The 18464-nt window shown below is 39.8% G+C and overlaps 1 protein-coding gene across 1 annotated transcript; it reads right to left on the bottom strand.

Moving 5' to 3' along the window:
* Position 1: 1 nt before the first annotated feature.
* si:ch211-117c9.5 (sodium- and chloride-dependent creatine transporter 1) lies at positions 2 to 17206 on the bottom strand. The gene is made up of 15 exons (XM_055046099.1): positions 16708 to 17206; positions 16387 to 16616; positions 14918 to 15220; positions 9739 to 9870; positions 9335 to 9656; positions 8920 to 9052; positions 7516 to 7650; positions 7276 to 7379; positions 4661 to 4785; positions 4470 to 4582; positions 1980 to 2120; positions 1701 to 1803; positions 1517 to 1617; positions 1268 to 1438; positions 2 to 1135 (listed from the first exon to the last, which is right to left on the bottom strand). Exons 2-15 carry the CDS (start codon positions 16415 to 16417, stop codon positions 1007 to 1009), a joined length of 2043 nt encoding a protein of 680 aa, XP_054902074.1. The 5' UTR covers positions 16418 to 16616; positions 16708 to 17206; the 3' UTR covers positions 2 to 1006.
* Positions 17207 to 18464: the final 1258 nt, after the last annotated feature.

The raw sequence follows: 18464 nt of genomic DNA, 5'->3' as shown, positions 1-18464 counted from the left end.
ATCTCTTCATCTGATCGTTTATTGCTTCTCTCTGTTGCATCCCTCTCTCTCGTGCTTGGTACACAGCTCATTTGGATGTTTCTCTCTTCTCTGAACGTGTTAATAATCTTCATTAACCTCTCCCCAAAAAATAACACTAATTCACAACACAATACACAAGATACTTAAGTTAGTTTATAATACACAGCTGGAAATGGTGAGGCATTGTCTTGTTGTGATTATATATTTTCTTTCTTTTCATTTCTTCTTTTTTTTTCAAACAAATGGAAGTCATTTTTATCACACTTAATGAAGTGAATACAGCTGGCAGAAATTACTGTCCATAGGCAATGTGACATGTAATTGATGGTAACACTGCCATGGTCCAACAAACACACACACACACACACACACACACACACACACACACACACACACACACACACACACACACACACACACACACCCTTGCATACACATGCAAATGCCCACGCACGTACAGAAACACGGGGCCCGGGCACACATGCGGCTACATGCATAAACACTATGACGATGGGATTTCACCAGCAGACATGATGGGAGTTCATCTCGACAGTTTTAACCAGAGGTTTCTGCTCATGTGAAACAAAATGCCTCGCTGACTGAGGGCCAGCGGAGGCTTTATATATACTGACAGAAAGGTGCAGAGAGGAGAGACGCTGCAGCTATGGCAGACACGATAACACCCACAATACGACAAGGGGACGAGACAGCACGAAGGCAGGAGGACGGAGGCAGCGGGGCAGACAGAGAGCAGGTAGAGTGAAGAAACAGAGCAGAGGGCGTGACTTCATGAATGCAGGTGTGTTTCAGTTCTTCTCCAGTGTTTTCTTTGGTCCATTTGCCCAGGATCTTTTTTTTTTTTTCTTTTTGTACATTTTAAAAATTGTAGAGTGTTTTACTGATTTGTATTTAGTTCAGACAAGGTCAAGGTAGCGTTTGTGTATGTTTTGGCGGACATGTATTGCTGAGATCAAAGCTCAGGTCGTCAGATTACACTCTCAAAGAGGAGGGTGCTCTTCGTCTCTGCAGCAGGGAGCAGCTTGGCCTCGCTTTCTGGCGCCAAGTACTCCAGGTGGTGTCTGCCCCAGATGGGTTTAGTTAGGTTTTGCCACCGCTGCATTAGGGAAAGACAATAAAAACACGACAAACTCTGAGTCAGGGGAAATGTTCGACCTTGTTTTATATCCAAAGACCCAGAATTATTCAAATGTATCATTAACTGAAAGCCCCAAAAAGAGAATCTCACCTCTCGCAGAGGTCCTTTGCATCGCAGCAGCTTGAAGAGAACAGTAAGAGGAATACAGAGCATAGAAGAAAGAGCCAGTACCCATCCCAATGCTTCTCCCCATGCAGGGTAGGTGTACACCGTGTTGTAGGTGAGGGGTTGGTAGTTCACCACGTGGAAGAGGAACACTGCCTGAAAAAACACATAAAACCCCATCGGATAAATACAAACCGGCAAAGTTAAATAGAAAGGATCCGAAGCCACACATACCACACAGATGAAAGGCGTGATATAGGACCAGCACCACTTCATGTAGGGTAAGGGCTGATAGCCAATCATACGAGCCACGTCGTCCATAAAACGGTCTGCGCCTGGGAAGGGGGACACAAGGACGTTGTTTTGAAGCGCCTGGCTGTGTAGTTTCTGTTGAATCTGCTGCAAGGAGTTAACTCACCATAAACCCATGCAATCACGACACACTCCCAGAAGGCCTGCCACAACAAAGTAATGCCGCTGGCGGAGTAGTAGTCAAAAATTTGGAATACATACATCCCTCCCTGACGGAAACAGAAAGAGCATTCAGAATTTATTCACTGAATTACTTTATTTACTTTCATCCAGTACATCATTAATCTGCTCTAAATATTTTAATGTTTATGATGATCTTTCAATGTAACGTTCTTACAATCACAGTAATTTATGATAAAAAATACATTCAAAGCCCGTTTTGTACCTCTGTAACCATGGACAGGTCAATAAGGAAGCAGATGATGCAGCAGATGGCAGCAACTATTTCTCGTCTCAAAGAGGAAAAGGCAGATTTAGGAGGCAGCATGTCCATGAGTCCTGTTATCAGGCCTTCCACCCCTACGAACTGAACAGTAGAGAAGATAGGAGAAATGTTCACGAAAATCTAGTAGACAACGCAGTGGCATCGAGACGTTTGGAACTTTCCTACTTTTTACTTGTGGACAGTCATCAGATAATATCAGAAAGTTAGAATTTCAAAACTGCTAAAAAGTTCTGGCTCTCCCCACAGTTTAAAGTGCTTTTTAATGAGATGCCAAAGGAAGGGCTGAATTGACTGGAGCTTTCGCTGACTGCACTTTTCCCCTCACTTGCAAAAAAAAAAAGAAAGAAATAAGGCAAATAAAGCTGTCTGAAAATATCTCCCGTCTAAAAGAACAGATACATTTATGGTGTGGAAACTCAAGGAGCGCCACTCATCTCTCTTTAGGCAAAAGTACAGTCTCTTTAAAGAAGCCCACAAATAGCTCTGTCGCAGAAAACGGCTTGAGTAATTAACCAGCTGCTATCCCTGTGTACAGTGCCACAGCTGCTTCAATACACAAACAGCAAAACAGACAAAAGCCTAAATTTAAAGGTTGTTTCTACAGGGCTTTTACTTTCTACATATGTGTATTGCTTTTAGTTCCAGTTGAGCAGAATATTTTAGTTTATTGATCCACAAATGGGTTTTATTTTATTCATGCTATTAGTTATTTTGTCACTGCTTTCATTATCTTTTTGTAGTTTGCATGTTTTACTGATTCGTTTACAGCAATTAGTCACCTTTTCTTTTAAATGTAAGGTAGAAGTTAACTTTGAGTACCTTTTACTAATGATCCAAACCCAAAATACAATAATTAAATATTATATTGTACTATAAAAGCAGCATAAACAGCAGCAGGAATAAAAGCAACTTTTCTGAATTACATAAAATCAATCAGCTTGTGATATATCTTGTTTAAATTTTTTATGCATATGTAAAATGCTATTTTAAATGATGTTGCAGTGCAATTTAATAAACTGCATGAGAAATTAGTGAGGATCTCAGACCAACCCATGCCTGTTTGGAAGCAACAACATCAGGTTCAGACTCAAAACATCTTTGTTTTATCAAGAAGTCAATGTGAAGTGTTACAGCAGACACTGAGTTCTTTGTTTCTACCAGACTGCTGCATGAATCCACTCACTGCTTAGTGTCCCTGTCAAACTGCAGATGTTCATTGTGAAAAACTGAAAAAGTGCATTATACACTGGAGATTTGAATGCCATCCCTTTCCAGTCTCCCTGCACAACAATGTATTTATGGATGCTTGCAGGAAAATAGTTTGGCGTTCAAAATAGAACGCCAAACTTGCAGCACGTTCTTGTGCAACGTGGCGTTGGCAGAAGGAGAAAGAGAAAACAAAAACAAAAAGGAGAAGAAATGAGGACAAGAATGGAAAGTGAGAGTAAGTGAATGGGTCTGAGCGCAAACAGACACTCTCTGTGTGAATCAGACAGAAGTTTCATTGAGAAATCTCCAGGCTGCTAGACAATAGATGTAGGCCTTGGCTCAAACAGGAATGTAGCAAAAAGGGTGCAAAGAAATGCCATAGATGTGGTGTGTTTAAGTCGTTCGTGTAGAAAATAACAAAGTGGCCGAGTTACATTGAGGACAAATGATTTTAATACCTGAATCATATTCATGTATGTTTTTGTGCGTTTAGGGATGCTTTTTGAACCAATCTTTTTTCAGGGTGAAATTATCATACAAAACACAGCCTCAATTAATTTCTCATATGGTTTCGAACTTTTTTAAGATTAGGAAATATGTGCTGAGATCTTTTAGCCTACTTTAAGCTGTAAGGAATTTCTTGATTCTGCAGGTCAAACAGTAATCAGGTTTCATACCTTAATGGAGGTTAGTCTGGATATATTTATACTAAATCATCATTTAAAACATGTATCTTTTAACCTTAGTTGTTATTGTCTGACACTGAACTACTGTAGTTAATCATGTGAAACCTTTAATTGTGAAAAAAAAGGAGAATCAGAATAAATTTGTAAGAGGATAAAAGCTTTTTGTCACCACAACATAGTCATATTTGACTGTATGATTTAGCAATCACATAATTGTGTGAATTGGAGAAAATTCACTGTTAAATTAACAATTTACTGTTAAATTCACAGTTAATTGTGAATTCACACCCAGTGTTTGTTTTTGAAACTCATTGAAGCTGAATGCTTTTAGCAATTCCACTCTGGACAAAGAATAGCTTAAAGTCTTCCTTTAAGGCGCAGGATTACTATAAAAATTACAGCTGTGGTGCATCTGTGCAAACGTTTCAGACTGGATGCACTTTAAATTTAAATAGACTCGCAGTGTCATGATAAGATGTTTAACCCAATGACCTCTGAGCTAACTTCTTTCACCAAGGTCAAGTCTCAGCATTACCTGACTGTCCAGGCCCAGTACGAGTAACATGAAGAAAAACAGCGCTGCCCAAAGCGGTGCCAGAGGCATCAGAGTCACAGCCTTGGGATAGGCTATGAAAGCCAGGCCTGGGCCTGCACACAGAGAAACATGGTTAGAATGATAAAATCTTTCGATACTGAGAGTGACTCATAACTGATGAGTGGACTCACCACTCTCAGCCACCTTACTGATATCCACTCCCTGTTCTGCAGCCATGAAGCCCAGAGCAGAGAACACAACGAAGCCAGCGAAAAAACTGGTTCCACTGTTGATAAGAGCCAGGATAAATGCATCCCTGCAGGGAAATGCAAAAAAAAAAGAAACAATTACACAAAGAAAAAAAAACTATGTGGGGAAAATATGTCAGAGCATATGACGTAACGTAGGCTTATGTAACATACTCAAGACAGACCCAAGCAAAGAGGAGATAGCCTGGGATGGTAAATTAGAGATCAATAGCAATTTCTCTGAAATACATAGCTGTCTTAGATAGCATGTAGCAAGGAGAGTTAATGCCTCCGACTGCCAGACAAGTTGCACTTCAAATCTATATTTCCATTTTGTGTACTATTACAAGTAGTCATGTGAGTTAAGTGACTCATGCTGGAATATGCTCATTGTGGGAAATACTGAGGCACACTTCAGAATCTAAAATAACTTGTCTGTTTTTGGACTTATACACCACTCTCAATCCAACTACAAGTGTTACTGTATTAAGGTCTACAGTAGCACAACTCCAGGAATGGGGAATGTATAAACAACATCTGCACTGGTTGCTGTAATGCTGTTTCATGGTAATGTTCGTGTTCAGAAAAAAATGTCAACAGCCTGTAGGAATCAATTTTCCTTCCCCAATGCTGTTATTTTTTCTTTTTGCTCTTTCCACTGGTGCTTCTGTGACTTTTCCTGTAAACAAACAGAAGTAAACACCTTGAACCCCTCTGAGTAGAGAATGTCTGAGAATGTGTGCCGTGATATAGATTTTCTACAGCATTCAAACAAGGAATAAAGAAAATTCTTTGACACCAAATGGCGCTCAGGAAAATTGATTGCTTTATTTCTTATTAACGAAAAGACAGCATGCATTAAAATAGTTTGAACAGTGGCTGCCTTCCAGTCATTCCAGCTATTGTGTTCATTTTCAAGGTGCCCAATCAAATGGCTCCGGACAACACTGTTAACAGATCGATAGAGTATTATTTTAGATTTTTAATGGTATGGCAAACATACCATTAAAAAAAGCTGTTAACCTTTGGCGTGGTTGGGAAAGGCATGCGTACCTATTGAACTTTTTCACATTATGCTATGTTGCAATTAGGAATTGCAGTGTGCTTCATGGCAATTTGATGCAGCATAACAAGTCAGAGTAGTGCATAACTGTGAAGAGGAAGAAACGTTCTTCAAATTTCTTTGCATTATATTTATCTGACTTTTCCCCTATATTCATAAAGGAAATCTTGTACAACCAACTGCTTTCTGAAATCACACAATTAGCAAAGATACATTATCTGTGAGTAAGAATAGACCCTGTGAAGACCTCCAGGTTTTGTAAGAGACTGTAAGGACCTGCATGTATAACTCAGTGCGTATCAAAAAAGGGCCACTGCTCATCAACCTGAATACATAATTGCCACTGTTGAACCTGGTAGTGGCAGTATTATGATGTGAGAAAAATATTTACTTTGGAATTGATACAGAGCTGAAGAGAAGATGGACTGAGCTAAATTCAGGATAATTCCTGACCAAAACCTGTCAGAGGCTCTTAATCACCTGAGACTCAGTTCACCATCCAGCACAAATAAACTAAACAGAGCCAGAGCCACGATGAAATGATTTAGATTTTCAAACCTAAACTGACAATCTGCAGGAAAATATGAAAATTGATGTTGAAAGACAGGTTTTCCATAAATCTGACTGACCCTGATTGTTATTTTGAACACAAAATAATTGGGAAACGTTTCAGTCTTTGCATGTGCAGTGGTGGTAGAGAGATACAACGACTTGCTGCTGTGATAGCAGAATGAGGTGATTCTACACTTGATGGAGTCAGGAAGGCTAAAAGTAAATGCACACCACAGTTTTCATTTCTATCTATACACATAAAAAAAAAGTTTATTTTCCTTTCATTACTATTCAATTTTATTTGTATTGTTTAGTATACATCACAATAAATACAATAAAGCTTGTTATTGTGAAGTGAAAAATGTGAAAAAGTTCAATGTAGATAGAAAAGGTTTCAAGAACACTGCATTTTCTGCATTTACTGTAACAGAACATGATCTTGTTACTTCCAACTAAGGTTAGAGAGGAAATGAAAATGTCTAGTAGCAAAATATTTATGAAATCCCTTTTTTATGAGCATTCCAAATATGCAAATATGCAGGCTGTGCTGTGAGATTTACCAAAGAGGTCCATACTACTGCAACTATTGCTTAAGGACATTAATGTCACAAATGTCGCTGAAACATGTGAAAACGCATGCAGCCAGCAAAAATGAAGCCATATTCGGGCAGAACTTTACACACACTTTCAGGAAAACTATAAGAGAAATATTCTTTAAGTTGGAGAAGTCTGCCCCGAGGCATTTTAGATTTAATTGATTCTTCCAACGCATTTCCAAGTTTAATATTTATATAACCAGAGAACAGTGGACACATTAATAATAAGACATTGGAAGACCAAAATGAGGGTGTGTTGGGATGAAAAGTAAGGTCATGACCTCTTTTTAAAGAGTCCTCTTTTCAGAATCAGAGGTGTCTGGATTTTATGCTGTGTAAAAACTCACTGGTAACAGTTGTTATGGAAGCGGTTGTAGCTGCCCAGTGCAGTTAGGGCACCAAGTCCGATGGCATAGGAGAAGAAAATCTGAGTGCCAGCATCAATCCACACCTATCATGGAAAATTAAAAGACTATTTCCAACGATCCTGATCCATTCATTAAGATGTCTTTGTTTGTTATTACTTGGTTTCTGGACTGGTTTCTGGACTGTAAAACAGAAAAAACAGTGTAGCGGAAGAATGTTACCTGTGCTTCTGCCAGTTTGGACCAGTCTGGTTTTAGGTAGTAAATAATTCCATCCAGAGCTCCAGGCAGGCTGACTCCATGAGCCAGAAGAACAACCAGAACCAAGTAGGGGAACAGTGCTGTGAAGTACACAACCTAAACAAATCACACATAAAAAACAGCTTCAGGTGCACTTCTTTACAATCTCAGACAATTAATTCTTTAGATTTTGATTGTTGATGTGCAATGAAGTCCTTTGCACATTAAACTTAGTTAAGTTAAAGTTAGTTAAGTACCAACTTTGATTAGTTCTTAAGTGTAGCTTTTTGTACAAGATTTTGCTTGTCCAAAAGGTGTCCAAGTGAAGGAGACTAACTACAAATAAACAACACAGTTTTCTCAGCATTTTAACTTCATTATGTTGCTCTGGTACTAAAAGACTTTAGCATGGCAAAATGTGGAAATATTTAAATGTTTTGAAAATTTTTGAAACTTAAAAATATATAAAGAATAGAGTTAATTTGGTTAGATTCCTTTTAACTATTGTAGAATAGTTCTTATCACTTTGACTGGGTGATTATCTGCTTTGCAAATACTCAAGGCACAAGTAGAAGCAGATGAAGCACTTCCTTTAGGAGATGTGAAAGGGACTCTGGTGAATTACTGAGAAGAAAAGGTGGCCTGTTGATGGAAACCCAGAAAACACAGACACTCCCTGCAACAGTGAGTGTTTCGGTACACCTTTTCTGAAAGTTCTCTGTGTCAAGTTATTATAAGGAGGGCGCTCCCAGTTACTATGTAAATGTGTGAGTCAGGTGGGAATAAAATATTGAAAGAGCACAGTTTGTCTTGGTCTGAGGTAAACATGGGCAGGAAAAGGCCCCTTTGAGCTTGCAAACATGTACATAGTGGAAAGGCAATAAGCAGCTTACAGCAAGTCGGTTCAATCTGATTCATTATTTTTACCCTCCCTCTATAAGCTTTAGCTACTGTGGGAGTCAAAAGAATGTACATTTCTACATGTTACAAAATGAGGATTTAGAGCAACGTTTTGAAGAAAACCAAAACAAGAAGTAGCTAAATGTTTGCTCAGATTACATTCTAAGAAATATTTGGGGATCATCAAATGTTTTGGTTTTAAAAACTTTCTAAGAAAGTTCTTCCATTTCAGTCCAGAACCCTCCTCTATGCTAAAGCTGATATGGAGCTGAGAAGGAAAAAATTGCTGCAGTTACTTTCCCTTTCAATATTCACAGCATAATACTTTAAAACAGAAAGGCGCACACAAACATTTGTGGCTGTAAATGAGCCACTATTTATAGCCTGTCAATGAGGCTATAGAAAATAATCTGATTTATATAAACCTAAATAATGACATGTGATGCTAGATATGTGTCAGCATTTTGCCTCTACTTAAGACATTACCTTGCCAGTAGATTTCACTCCTTTCCATATGCAGAAGTAAACGATGACCCAGGTGGCTACGAGACAAAGCACCATCTCATAGCTGATCACACCGGGTTCATGCAGGCCTCCAGAGAGACGGAGCACTTTACGTCTGGAAAGGAAAGCACGAGCCTGATTCAGGGCTAAATTAGGCCAATAAAAAAACAGAATGATTTCAAAAGTATATTCACAGTGCAACAACTTAAACACTGTGATTGAACTGGGCTGTGTTTTTGCAAATCAAATCACTAGTTTGGCTTGCAAATTGAGAAAAACACAGAGACATCAAATATACAAAACACATTTCAAATGAGAAAACTGTAACATTGCCTGTGTCTTTCTTTGTGTTCAGTTTCTAAATTTTGTCACGCTCAAGTGAGGCATCTAAACCTACTCCCAGAACTCGATGATCGGGGAGCGCAGACCCTCAGCCTCCATGCAGCTGTTATTGATCAGGAGAAGGGAGGTCAGGTTCAGCGGGGGCAGGGTGGATGAGAAGTTGGAGGGGGAGGCAGCAGGCGTTGGCAGAGCGCTGCGGTTGTAGCAGGCACGTCGGAAGTCCATTGTGCAGTTGGGAGTGTTCCAAGGGTGTCCGCAGGTGGCCCACGGCAGTGGGTCAGTGAAAGAGTGGAAGAAATAGTAGAGGCCCCACACCAGTATCATGATGTAGTAGGTATTACAGAAAAACACAATCACCATTGATGCTAGTCCCAGACCTAGAGAAGAGAGGAAAGCATTTGATTCCCTCAGCAGAACTCAGTATCAGACTTCGCCAGAGAATCACAGAGAAGTATTTACCCTTAAAAAGCGGAGCGATGTTCCACGCAGAGACTCCTCCTTGCTTCATGAACTGGCCCAGTGCGATCTCCAGGAAGAAGACAGGGATTCCCCCGATGACCACGATCAGCAAGTAGGGGATCAGGAAAACCCCTGAAAAACACACATTCACACAGACTATTTAAAGCAGCTTTGGTCATTTTCCACCCACCGTTTATAGGTGCAAAAAGGACCTGCTTGTAAAAGCATGTCAATGTGTAGTCACTTTTGGGAAACTAAGCAGTACACTGACCCACAGCTAATTCAGTAGAACAATTCACTGTAGCGTAAAGTTCATGTTTTAATTTTTGAGCTTCTAACCTCTGTGTTTCAGTAAACGTGCCAATGTCGCATCCAAATTATTTGGTGTTTTTTCAATATATTTCTGCTCCTAATATAAATAAATATTGGGAATTCAAAGCAGCAAGGCTACAATTAAGTATTTTCTTTTCATCGCTGTGAAGTCGCTGAAGATGGTAAAGAGAAATTGGAAGTTGGCAAAAACTACTTTTGGTAGGGCAAAGTTTGGGGGGAAAAAATGCAATAAGACACCAGTGAGAAATAATTGATTTATCTGTGTAGTATCATATATCAAACAGAGACTGGGAAAGTGTTTTCATTTTCTATTCCAAAGAAAGACACATTACAGGAAAGGCAGGCGCATTGGCAGAAACAAAGTATAATACTAAATGTAAAAGTCAGGTTTAAGGTTTTAGGGACAGATGACCAATTTGGAGATAAAAAGGTAAGAAAAGACGAAATATGTGAAATCCATGGAGGAGGACAGACCAGAGGCTCTGTGTGAAATTACCACAATATTGTCCTTTTTCACAAGTTGTTGGACACATTAGTAGAGTACGGTATCAGACTTTAACTTGGAAGCTGCAAGGTGAAGAGGCAGAAAAAGAAGGCGGTACAAGGACAATCGACAGGAAGCCGAGAAATTTAGAACTTGGTTGTGCTAATGGCTTTCTGTGTTGTGTTGATCCCTCCTTTTGGATTCTTATACTGCAGCACAAGTGTGAGCTGATCAGCAGAAGGGGGAAAAACCCACAGAAATGTGGCATGAGTCATTCAAATCACTGAATGGAATTTCAACCACTTGGTTTTGTTAATAACACAGCCGAGCGATGCCAACATAGTGCGCAGATGGGAGGGAGTCACATGACGGCGATGACGCAGAGCAGAAAGAGGCCGAGAAGAAAAGAGGGAAAGATGGATAGATTACATGAGAGGCAGCCAGGGAACTGGGACAGCGATATGGAGCTCTGACAGAGAGCAACAAAATAAATATCACACACCGAAGCAATGACTTTGTGGGCTCTTCAGCTTCAGGTCCTCTTTCTTTTTTAAATGCCGTTTCTCTGAGAGAGGGTAGCTTTAGCCAAATAAGGAAACATTTGCGAGTCAAAGAGAGAAAAGGGTTGGGAGAGCAGGAGAGAGAAAGACACTGAGGTCTGTGCTGACATATCTCAACATATTGTTCAAATTATCAAGTCGCTGGCGTCTGACAGGCTTAAATAAATCCTCTGTAATCCTAAGAGGACGAGACACATTGGCTGATTTACAGAGAAACATCAGATTTGTAGGGGATTATTTACATAATTTTACATTGGTTTAGTCTTTCACTGTTTTACGCAGGCAGCCTTTTTGCTTCATTTAGAAGCAGGTGTTGCCGAAGACTTTTGCTGTACAACGAAATGTAATTGATCAAGTTGTCGCTCCGCCCTCGAGTTGATCAAGGACGTAGCGACTGTCGCAGATGAGAACGTGCTGACGGCGAGAGGACGAATGGACGGGTTATTACGTAACATATATACGCCTCCCTATGCGGGAAGAAAACACCTCTGTACGCATCAGGATTTCAGGACAGGTGCGCAGGAGGCGCACTGTGTGAGGCAGAGTATTGTTATATGATACCAGCAGGTGGGTATCAGAGTTACTGGTCACAAGACACACACACATACATAAAGGAGGGCAGCGTTATCGCACAAGCAGTTTTATTTCAATGAAACACCTCATAAAAAAACTGAAAGGTGGGTAGGGCAGCAATAAAGCAAAATCAAGGGCAAAAGTCGCAGTGAGGTGAGGTAACTCTTGGCCAAGGTGACTTACTTTACCAACCTGACAAAATGCCAGTTGAATGATAGGGAAACAAGAGCAGGACAAACACAGCTGGACTATTTGTTCTAAGACCGACCGTTAAGTAGCGGCTGACTATAATAAATAAGGAATCACGTGGAGAGGCTAAGCTTTAGAGCTACGTGTTCACAGGCACGCAGGCCTCTCTAGACCTGCCCTCACAGCACGGTGGCTCACCATGTTGGCAATAAACCATACGTACGGTGTGAAGTGCACTTACAGATAAACCTTCAGTTACTGAGATTTCTTTTTCATGAAAATCCAATTTACATATAGGAAAATTATGTACCCTTGAAACGGATTAAACTTTCTCTTCACTATAGATATAGTGAAGGTTACCAAAAATGATTTCTACTTGCTTAAAGCTTGAATAATGAGCAATTTGCTTTGCCAATATATTAAGCAACTTTTGATACATATGCTTAGCATCTCCAATGTTTTAGGTATGCCTCTATAAGAATGACATAGATAACATGACATGTATGTAAATATCTAGTTTTGACAGGATATTGCAGTTAAAATGACTCTAAATCATTGGAAGTACACTTATACTAAAGATTATTGATGCTCCGGGGTCATTTTAGATAAGAAATTATTTTACATTCAACTGAGAAGTTTGTTTCTGTTAGTAAAGGTGGCAAGCATTTCACAAAAGACAATAAAGCCCAACAAAAGCTACATCACTATATATAAAAAAGTTGTTCATTTACATTTGAGCAGAAGAGCATATTGAATTTTTGTATCCACTTCCCAAGAATCAGTGGAAAATTGATGTTATAGTAAAACCTCTATAAACAGGCGACCAGCTTTTTTCATGTTTCTACTGCTATTTTGATTATTTATCTTTGGTGATGACCTCCAAGTCTTTGAAGCTGGAAGGCCTCCTAATCTTAAGCTCCAGATTCTCTATCAAATTCAAGATAAGATTTCGGCTGGGTCGCCTCAAAACACTAATATTACTTCCATCTCTAACTGAACTCTAACAGTACGAATAATCATGGGTGGTTTCACTCTATGATGGATGTTTTTTTTTTGTACTTGAGAAGCGCTGAAGAGGTCAGCATTTGTTTATTTGTGTAACAGATCAGGGAAGCAATCAAGGCCTGCATTCAATTCCGCCTTTGTTTATGTCAGTTCCTCACCAACACAAAACAGACGTTTGATGATGGCAGGCACAAAGGAGAAGTCAGGCAGATGGAATTCCAAAATTTTAAAACTGAAACAGAAAACGGACCAGATGATCTCACAAGGCTGTGCAAACCAACTGAATATCTCCCAAAATAGATATTTGAATCACTCCATTGTAAAAAAAAAAAAAAAGAATCTCTGGAATGAACAGAATTGTGTCTAAATAATTATAAGGTATTAAATAATCCACTGTTTAGAGGGTTTTAAAACTTTATCTAAGATATTCACTCGACATACCATGGATTCCACCATGTCAATACTAATTATAGAAAGATAAAACAAAAACGTTTTCTGTGAGAAGCCTATCACAACCCCAAAATTCAAAAAATGTGGTAAAGCCCCAGAAATCAAAGGGAGTGCACTTTAACTCATAACTGTGGAATGAACTTTAATCCAAATGGTTAACAAACTGATGTTGAACTCTTATGGAAGAAAGCTATGCAGAAAGACATGCAGATCAGATGATGACGGGGTTCATCAGGAAATGTGTCAATTGCACTGAGGAGTTGATTCTCATTAGGGAAACACAAGGGGCAGAAACCGCTGTGCAAGCTGGTTAAATGCAAGGGCTGCATTTTCCATGTACAGCACCCAGCTGGATGCTTTATCAAAGGTATGACTACCTTCAATCAAAATAAGTTTTATTTGTATTGCTTGTTTCCTTGTGGTTGTATTTTGACTGTGAAATGAACAGAAAACACACGCACAAACACTTTAAACAGAACACAGATGGAGATCATGAAGAAGATTTTACATTTTTAGTTCCACACCTGATAATTGAAGTTGATTTACTGATAAAAATGAAAAATATTATTTATTCTGCTGTAGAATAAAGGATTCCTGTAATTCATTGGATATAAGCTAATTTTCTTTTTAAATAATTGATTTATGTGGAAAGAATACATCATAAGTCACTACAACATGAGATAAATATAAGTGAAACTATTAACAATGTGATCTAATATGTTTTTTTTTCTATCAACAGGCCTGCATTTTACATTGTAGAGCTCTGTGTGGGTGAGAACTCTCAACATGTCTTATTAATAATCGGGTAAATTAACTCTGTGTGCTTTCATAAAATACTTTGATAGATACCACATTTACTTTCCTGATGGTCTTCCTTTAAATGGTCCTAGACCAACTGGAGAAACATGTGAGCAATACAGTTTTGAAAAGCTTTTCATTATGTAACATTTAATTAGAGATCAGGCTTTCACTGGTCTGTGCCAATTTCTGACATTTTTATATCTGAGCTGACAGTCTTGATTGTGGATGAGTTGAATTTAATTTTTTAAAGACAGCTGTTTCGAGGATATTTTGTTTTCAGATTAACCTAATTTATCAATTAAATTGAAAAAAAAAGAAGAAGAAAAAACAACGCTCATCCTACAACAAAAAATGTGCTGTTGGTTCTTTGATAGAGCTGGTGAAAAGATAATGAAATTACATTATCCTCATTTGTTCCTGTGCAGAAATGATGCATGTGGTCCTAATCATTATCTGATTTTTACACAACTCAGTAACAAAAATGTAACAAACAATGCCATTTCTAGACATGTTTTACAGTGAAAACAGAAGCGGTAGTTTTCAGACTTTTTTGCATTTAAAAACCTATTTGACCTGACTCAAAGACAAATGTTAAATTAAATTAAATACTAAGGAACATCATCCTGTTTTTATGAGCCTTTCTAAATCTCAAGCAACTTCATAGTTTCTGAAAGTCAGCACTGAGCATCAGACATATTCAACAAAGTCTCATCATATGTCTGTATTTTCAGGGTGCATGTCTGTGAGCTCAAAGCAGAGACCTCGAGCAGCCTTTGAAGCTCACCTCCTCCATTCTTGTAGCAGAGATAAGGGAACCGCCACACGTTGCCCAAGCCCACAGCGAATCCCACGCAGGACATGATGAAGTCCATCTGTCTGGTCCAGGTCTCTCGCTCTCCTTGCTGTCCCGCCACGGCCCCGTTCCCAGTCCCTGCTGTGGTCCCGTCCTGGGTCTGCGATGGGCCAGCCCCTCTACCCTCTCCACACCCTGGGTCGGCACCAAGCACCGGCACCAGGGGGCGAGCTGACCCCCCGCCCTCCTCCTCGGACAGGGCCCCTGCCTCCGTCTGGGAGACACTGATTTCATCTGAACACAGAGAGAGGAGTCAGATGACAAAGAAAAGGGAGATGGGGTGAAGTGGAGCAATGAATGGATCTGAAATGGATCTGTATGAGAGCCAGACCTGAATAAACTAGACACATTCTACGTCATCACAGATGACCCACTGTCTGTGAGACCACACATACAATGAATGAAAACTAAAGGGGCTTGAGTCCCTTTCATAAGCACATCTCGTCACAAACCTCATCTGTCTTGCAAATTTGTATTTTGAAGCTACCGGTACTGTGTTGGAGTGCACGGTGATCACTGATCCCTCCCCCGATGTTCATTCTATGTCTGCGTCTCACAAGCGGCGTAATTGGTGTGCTGCAGCACACAAACCCAGCAGAGCCGCCTCGACACAGCTCCTCTGTTACTCATAAAGCTTTTGTTTCCTCTGTTTTACATAACCCACTAAATAAGGGTGAGGCCACGTCACATTTCACCAGTGGCATTCCAGGATATGAGAAGTCAGACGCCCTGAGATGGATGCAAAGCCGGCCAGATGAATCCAGATCGGAGCAGTTTGAAGGGTGTGTGTGTGTGTGTGTGTGTGTGTGTGTGTGTGTGTGTGCGTAAGGATGAGGAGGGAGGAACGAATTGGGAGAAATTATTCAGGCATCAACGTGGAAAGACCATGTCTTTGGTTTGAGACGATTCATGTGAGGAAGAGCTGTGTGGCGTATTGTTACTGTAATTAAAAATAAATCAACAGCCTGGTGGAGAATACAGTGAGACAAGATATTTTATATATATATATTAAAAAAAACACTAGGATTGGGGAATAAAAATCTATTTTAAAAAAAGCTGGAGAAATAACAGAAAAATAAGCCTTTCCAAGCTGAGAAATGAAGTACAGTGGATGCTCACTGGAAATAAAGTGAATTCTCCTTTCAGAGGGTAATTGTTCAGCCTCAGTGTGAGTGGAGGCTGCATGTGCCATATTTATTGTCATATCTCATGATGTATTAAGCAACAAAGGTAGAGGCTGGTATAGTCCAGCTGTTGTGTCTGATCCCTGGTGAATAACTTGGAAAACAGCGATGCACTCATTTATCTGAAGGTGTTGACATGTCTGCTAAATGTTTAATCAGCTGTAAAGTTAAAAAATACATAAATAACATTAAAGAGGATGTCCATGCAAGGCTTACCTTGGCTGTTCTCTTCCAACTCCGGTGACATGTTAAGTGAAGAAAGAAGCTTGTTGTCTTTGTTATGGCAGGGGGAAAGTTTTTGTTTTTTTTTTGAAGAATATCTGTTTGTTTGGAAAAAAAAAACGTACCCGGCTGGCTCGGAGGGGGAGACAGAGATATGTAGCCACAGTGTAGGCTACACTGCTCCAATTGTTCTTGTTGTTATCTGAGTTTGTTATTTCTTCTCACTGAAACAATCAAAAAAAAAAAAAAAAAAGGATTCAGTTGTTGTTGTTTTTTTCTTTTGGTTTCTTTTTTAAATATCGATCGTTGGAGCACCTCAGCTCAGCCGAAAGAGATGGAAAAAATGTCACAAAGCGCCGCGGTCAGTTGAGCCGTTGACAAGGAGGAGATTCAAAAGCAGTCGACGAAGCACTTAAAGGTAAGCCTGAAGAATCTCATGGATAACCCCTTAAATGAAAAATGATACTACGCCTAAGGGTGAATAATTTGTATGATTATTTGATTCAGCAGCTCGGTTAGAAGTCCATGATCCCTGTTCTGAGAGGTGCCGCGGTTCGACGGCTCCGAGAATGTGATCCGCTCGACTCGACGGTCCGTTAGCTGTGGCGGACGCTCTACCCCCGCCTCCTCGCGCTGCCGGCCGACCGACGTGATTGGCTGAGGGGAGTTTCCCGGTGCGGTGCGCGCACAGCATCAGCAGCAGCAGCAGCCCTCAGCCAGAAAGCGTCACGACAAGGATGCGTTGGTTACGTCCTTGGCCTGACATCAATGGAAATGATAGCAGATAGGATAGGGGGCACAGCGCGCGCTCTGATGCCGTCTGGTTTGTTTGTTTTTGATTCGTTCCATATCTCAAGGCCCCAGGAAATGTGTCAATATTATCCAATTGACATGATCTTGGTTTATTTAGACCCTATCTAAAATCTTTATCAAGTTAAACCTGCCATTGATTATTTTAAAATTATCTTAAAAATAAGCAGAGAGGGGAAAAAAAAGGTTTTCTTTGGTCACTCTGCAATTTTTGTGCAATTACTGGGTATTTTTTGTTGTTGTTGCTTGTTTATTCTTACATAAATGTTGGAAGAAGGAATGCTGGCGTAATTTTATGTTTTACCCCAGATTTGTATATTACACATTTGTTGTTTTAGAAAATATTTGAGAAAGAGCGACAAAAACAAAAGTGCAAGTCTTTGGAAGGTGTCAATCCCATGACATTTGGCATAAAACTAACAGTAGGAAGAACATCATACCAAGAGGAAGATGTGATGCTATTGCAATGATCTGAGGATTCTTTGCTGCTTCAGTACCTGTGAGAATTGATTACATAAATTATGCCCTTAAGCAGAAAATCCTTAAATGATCAGTTTATTGCCATAAGCTCAAGTACAGCTGGGTTATGCAGCAAGATAATAAGCTGAAGCATTCAGAGGCAATATGTCCACCTCTGAACCTCTCAAATCAGTCTTTGTATTGGCTGAGTCAGTCTGGACTTAACTCCGACTGAAATGCTGTGGAAGGACTTTAAATATGATCGTGATTCATGATCAAAAGCAATCTAAGGAGTCCCAATTAACACAATTCTCCTGGAGACAGTGGATCAAAATTCCTCCACTACAATCTTACATCATGTGCCAAGTTTGACTGGAAAATTAAATCAGTATATTCATAAAGCTTGTCATCAGAGGGAAGCATCAAGTGTACAAAGATTTCACAGTAGATGGCAGTTCTGTGCTTGGAACATATTGGACCAACAGCAGAACATGATATGGCTCCTCAACAACTTGAATTCCGTACTACTTTACTATTCCTCCTTCTCCTCACTGTGCGGCCCTGATTTATTTTCTTCCTGTCATTCTTTTTCTTAGGTAAGAGGTCTGGGTAAGAGGCTTCTGGCATTGTGTGACAGCTAAAGCTCATGGATACATGCGTGTGTGGTAAGTCTTGATGCACTGACTACTGAACATGCCTTTAGAAGGTCTCTCACATCCTTGAAATGGTTTGGTATACAACTTTGCCAAGGCTGTGGTTATTGTTGACATTTTCTGCGTGTCTTTCTTTCACTCAACTTCCCA

The sequence above is a fragment of the Poeciliopsis prolifica genome, unplaced genomic scaffold (assembly GCF_027474105.1).
Source record: "Poeciliopsis prolifica strain line A6 unplaced genomic scaffold, Auburn_PproV2 SCAFFOLD023, whole genome shotgun sequence".
Classification (NCBI taxonomy): Eukaryota; Metazoa; Chordata; class Actinopteri; order Cyprinodontiformes; family Poeciliidae; genus Poeciliopsis; species Poeciliopsis prolifica.
The sequence above is the reverse complement of the archived record's forward strand: the minus strand, read 5'-3'. Positions and strand labels throughout refer to the sequence as shown.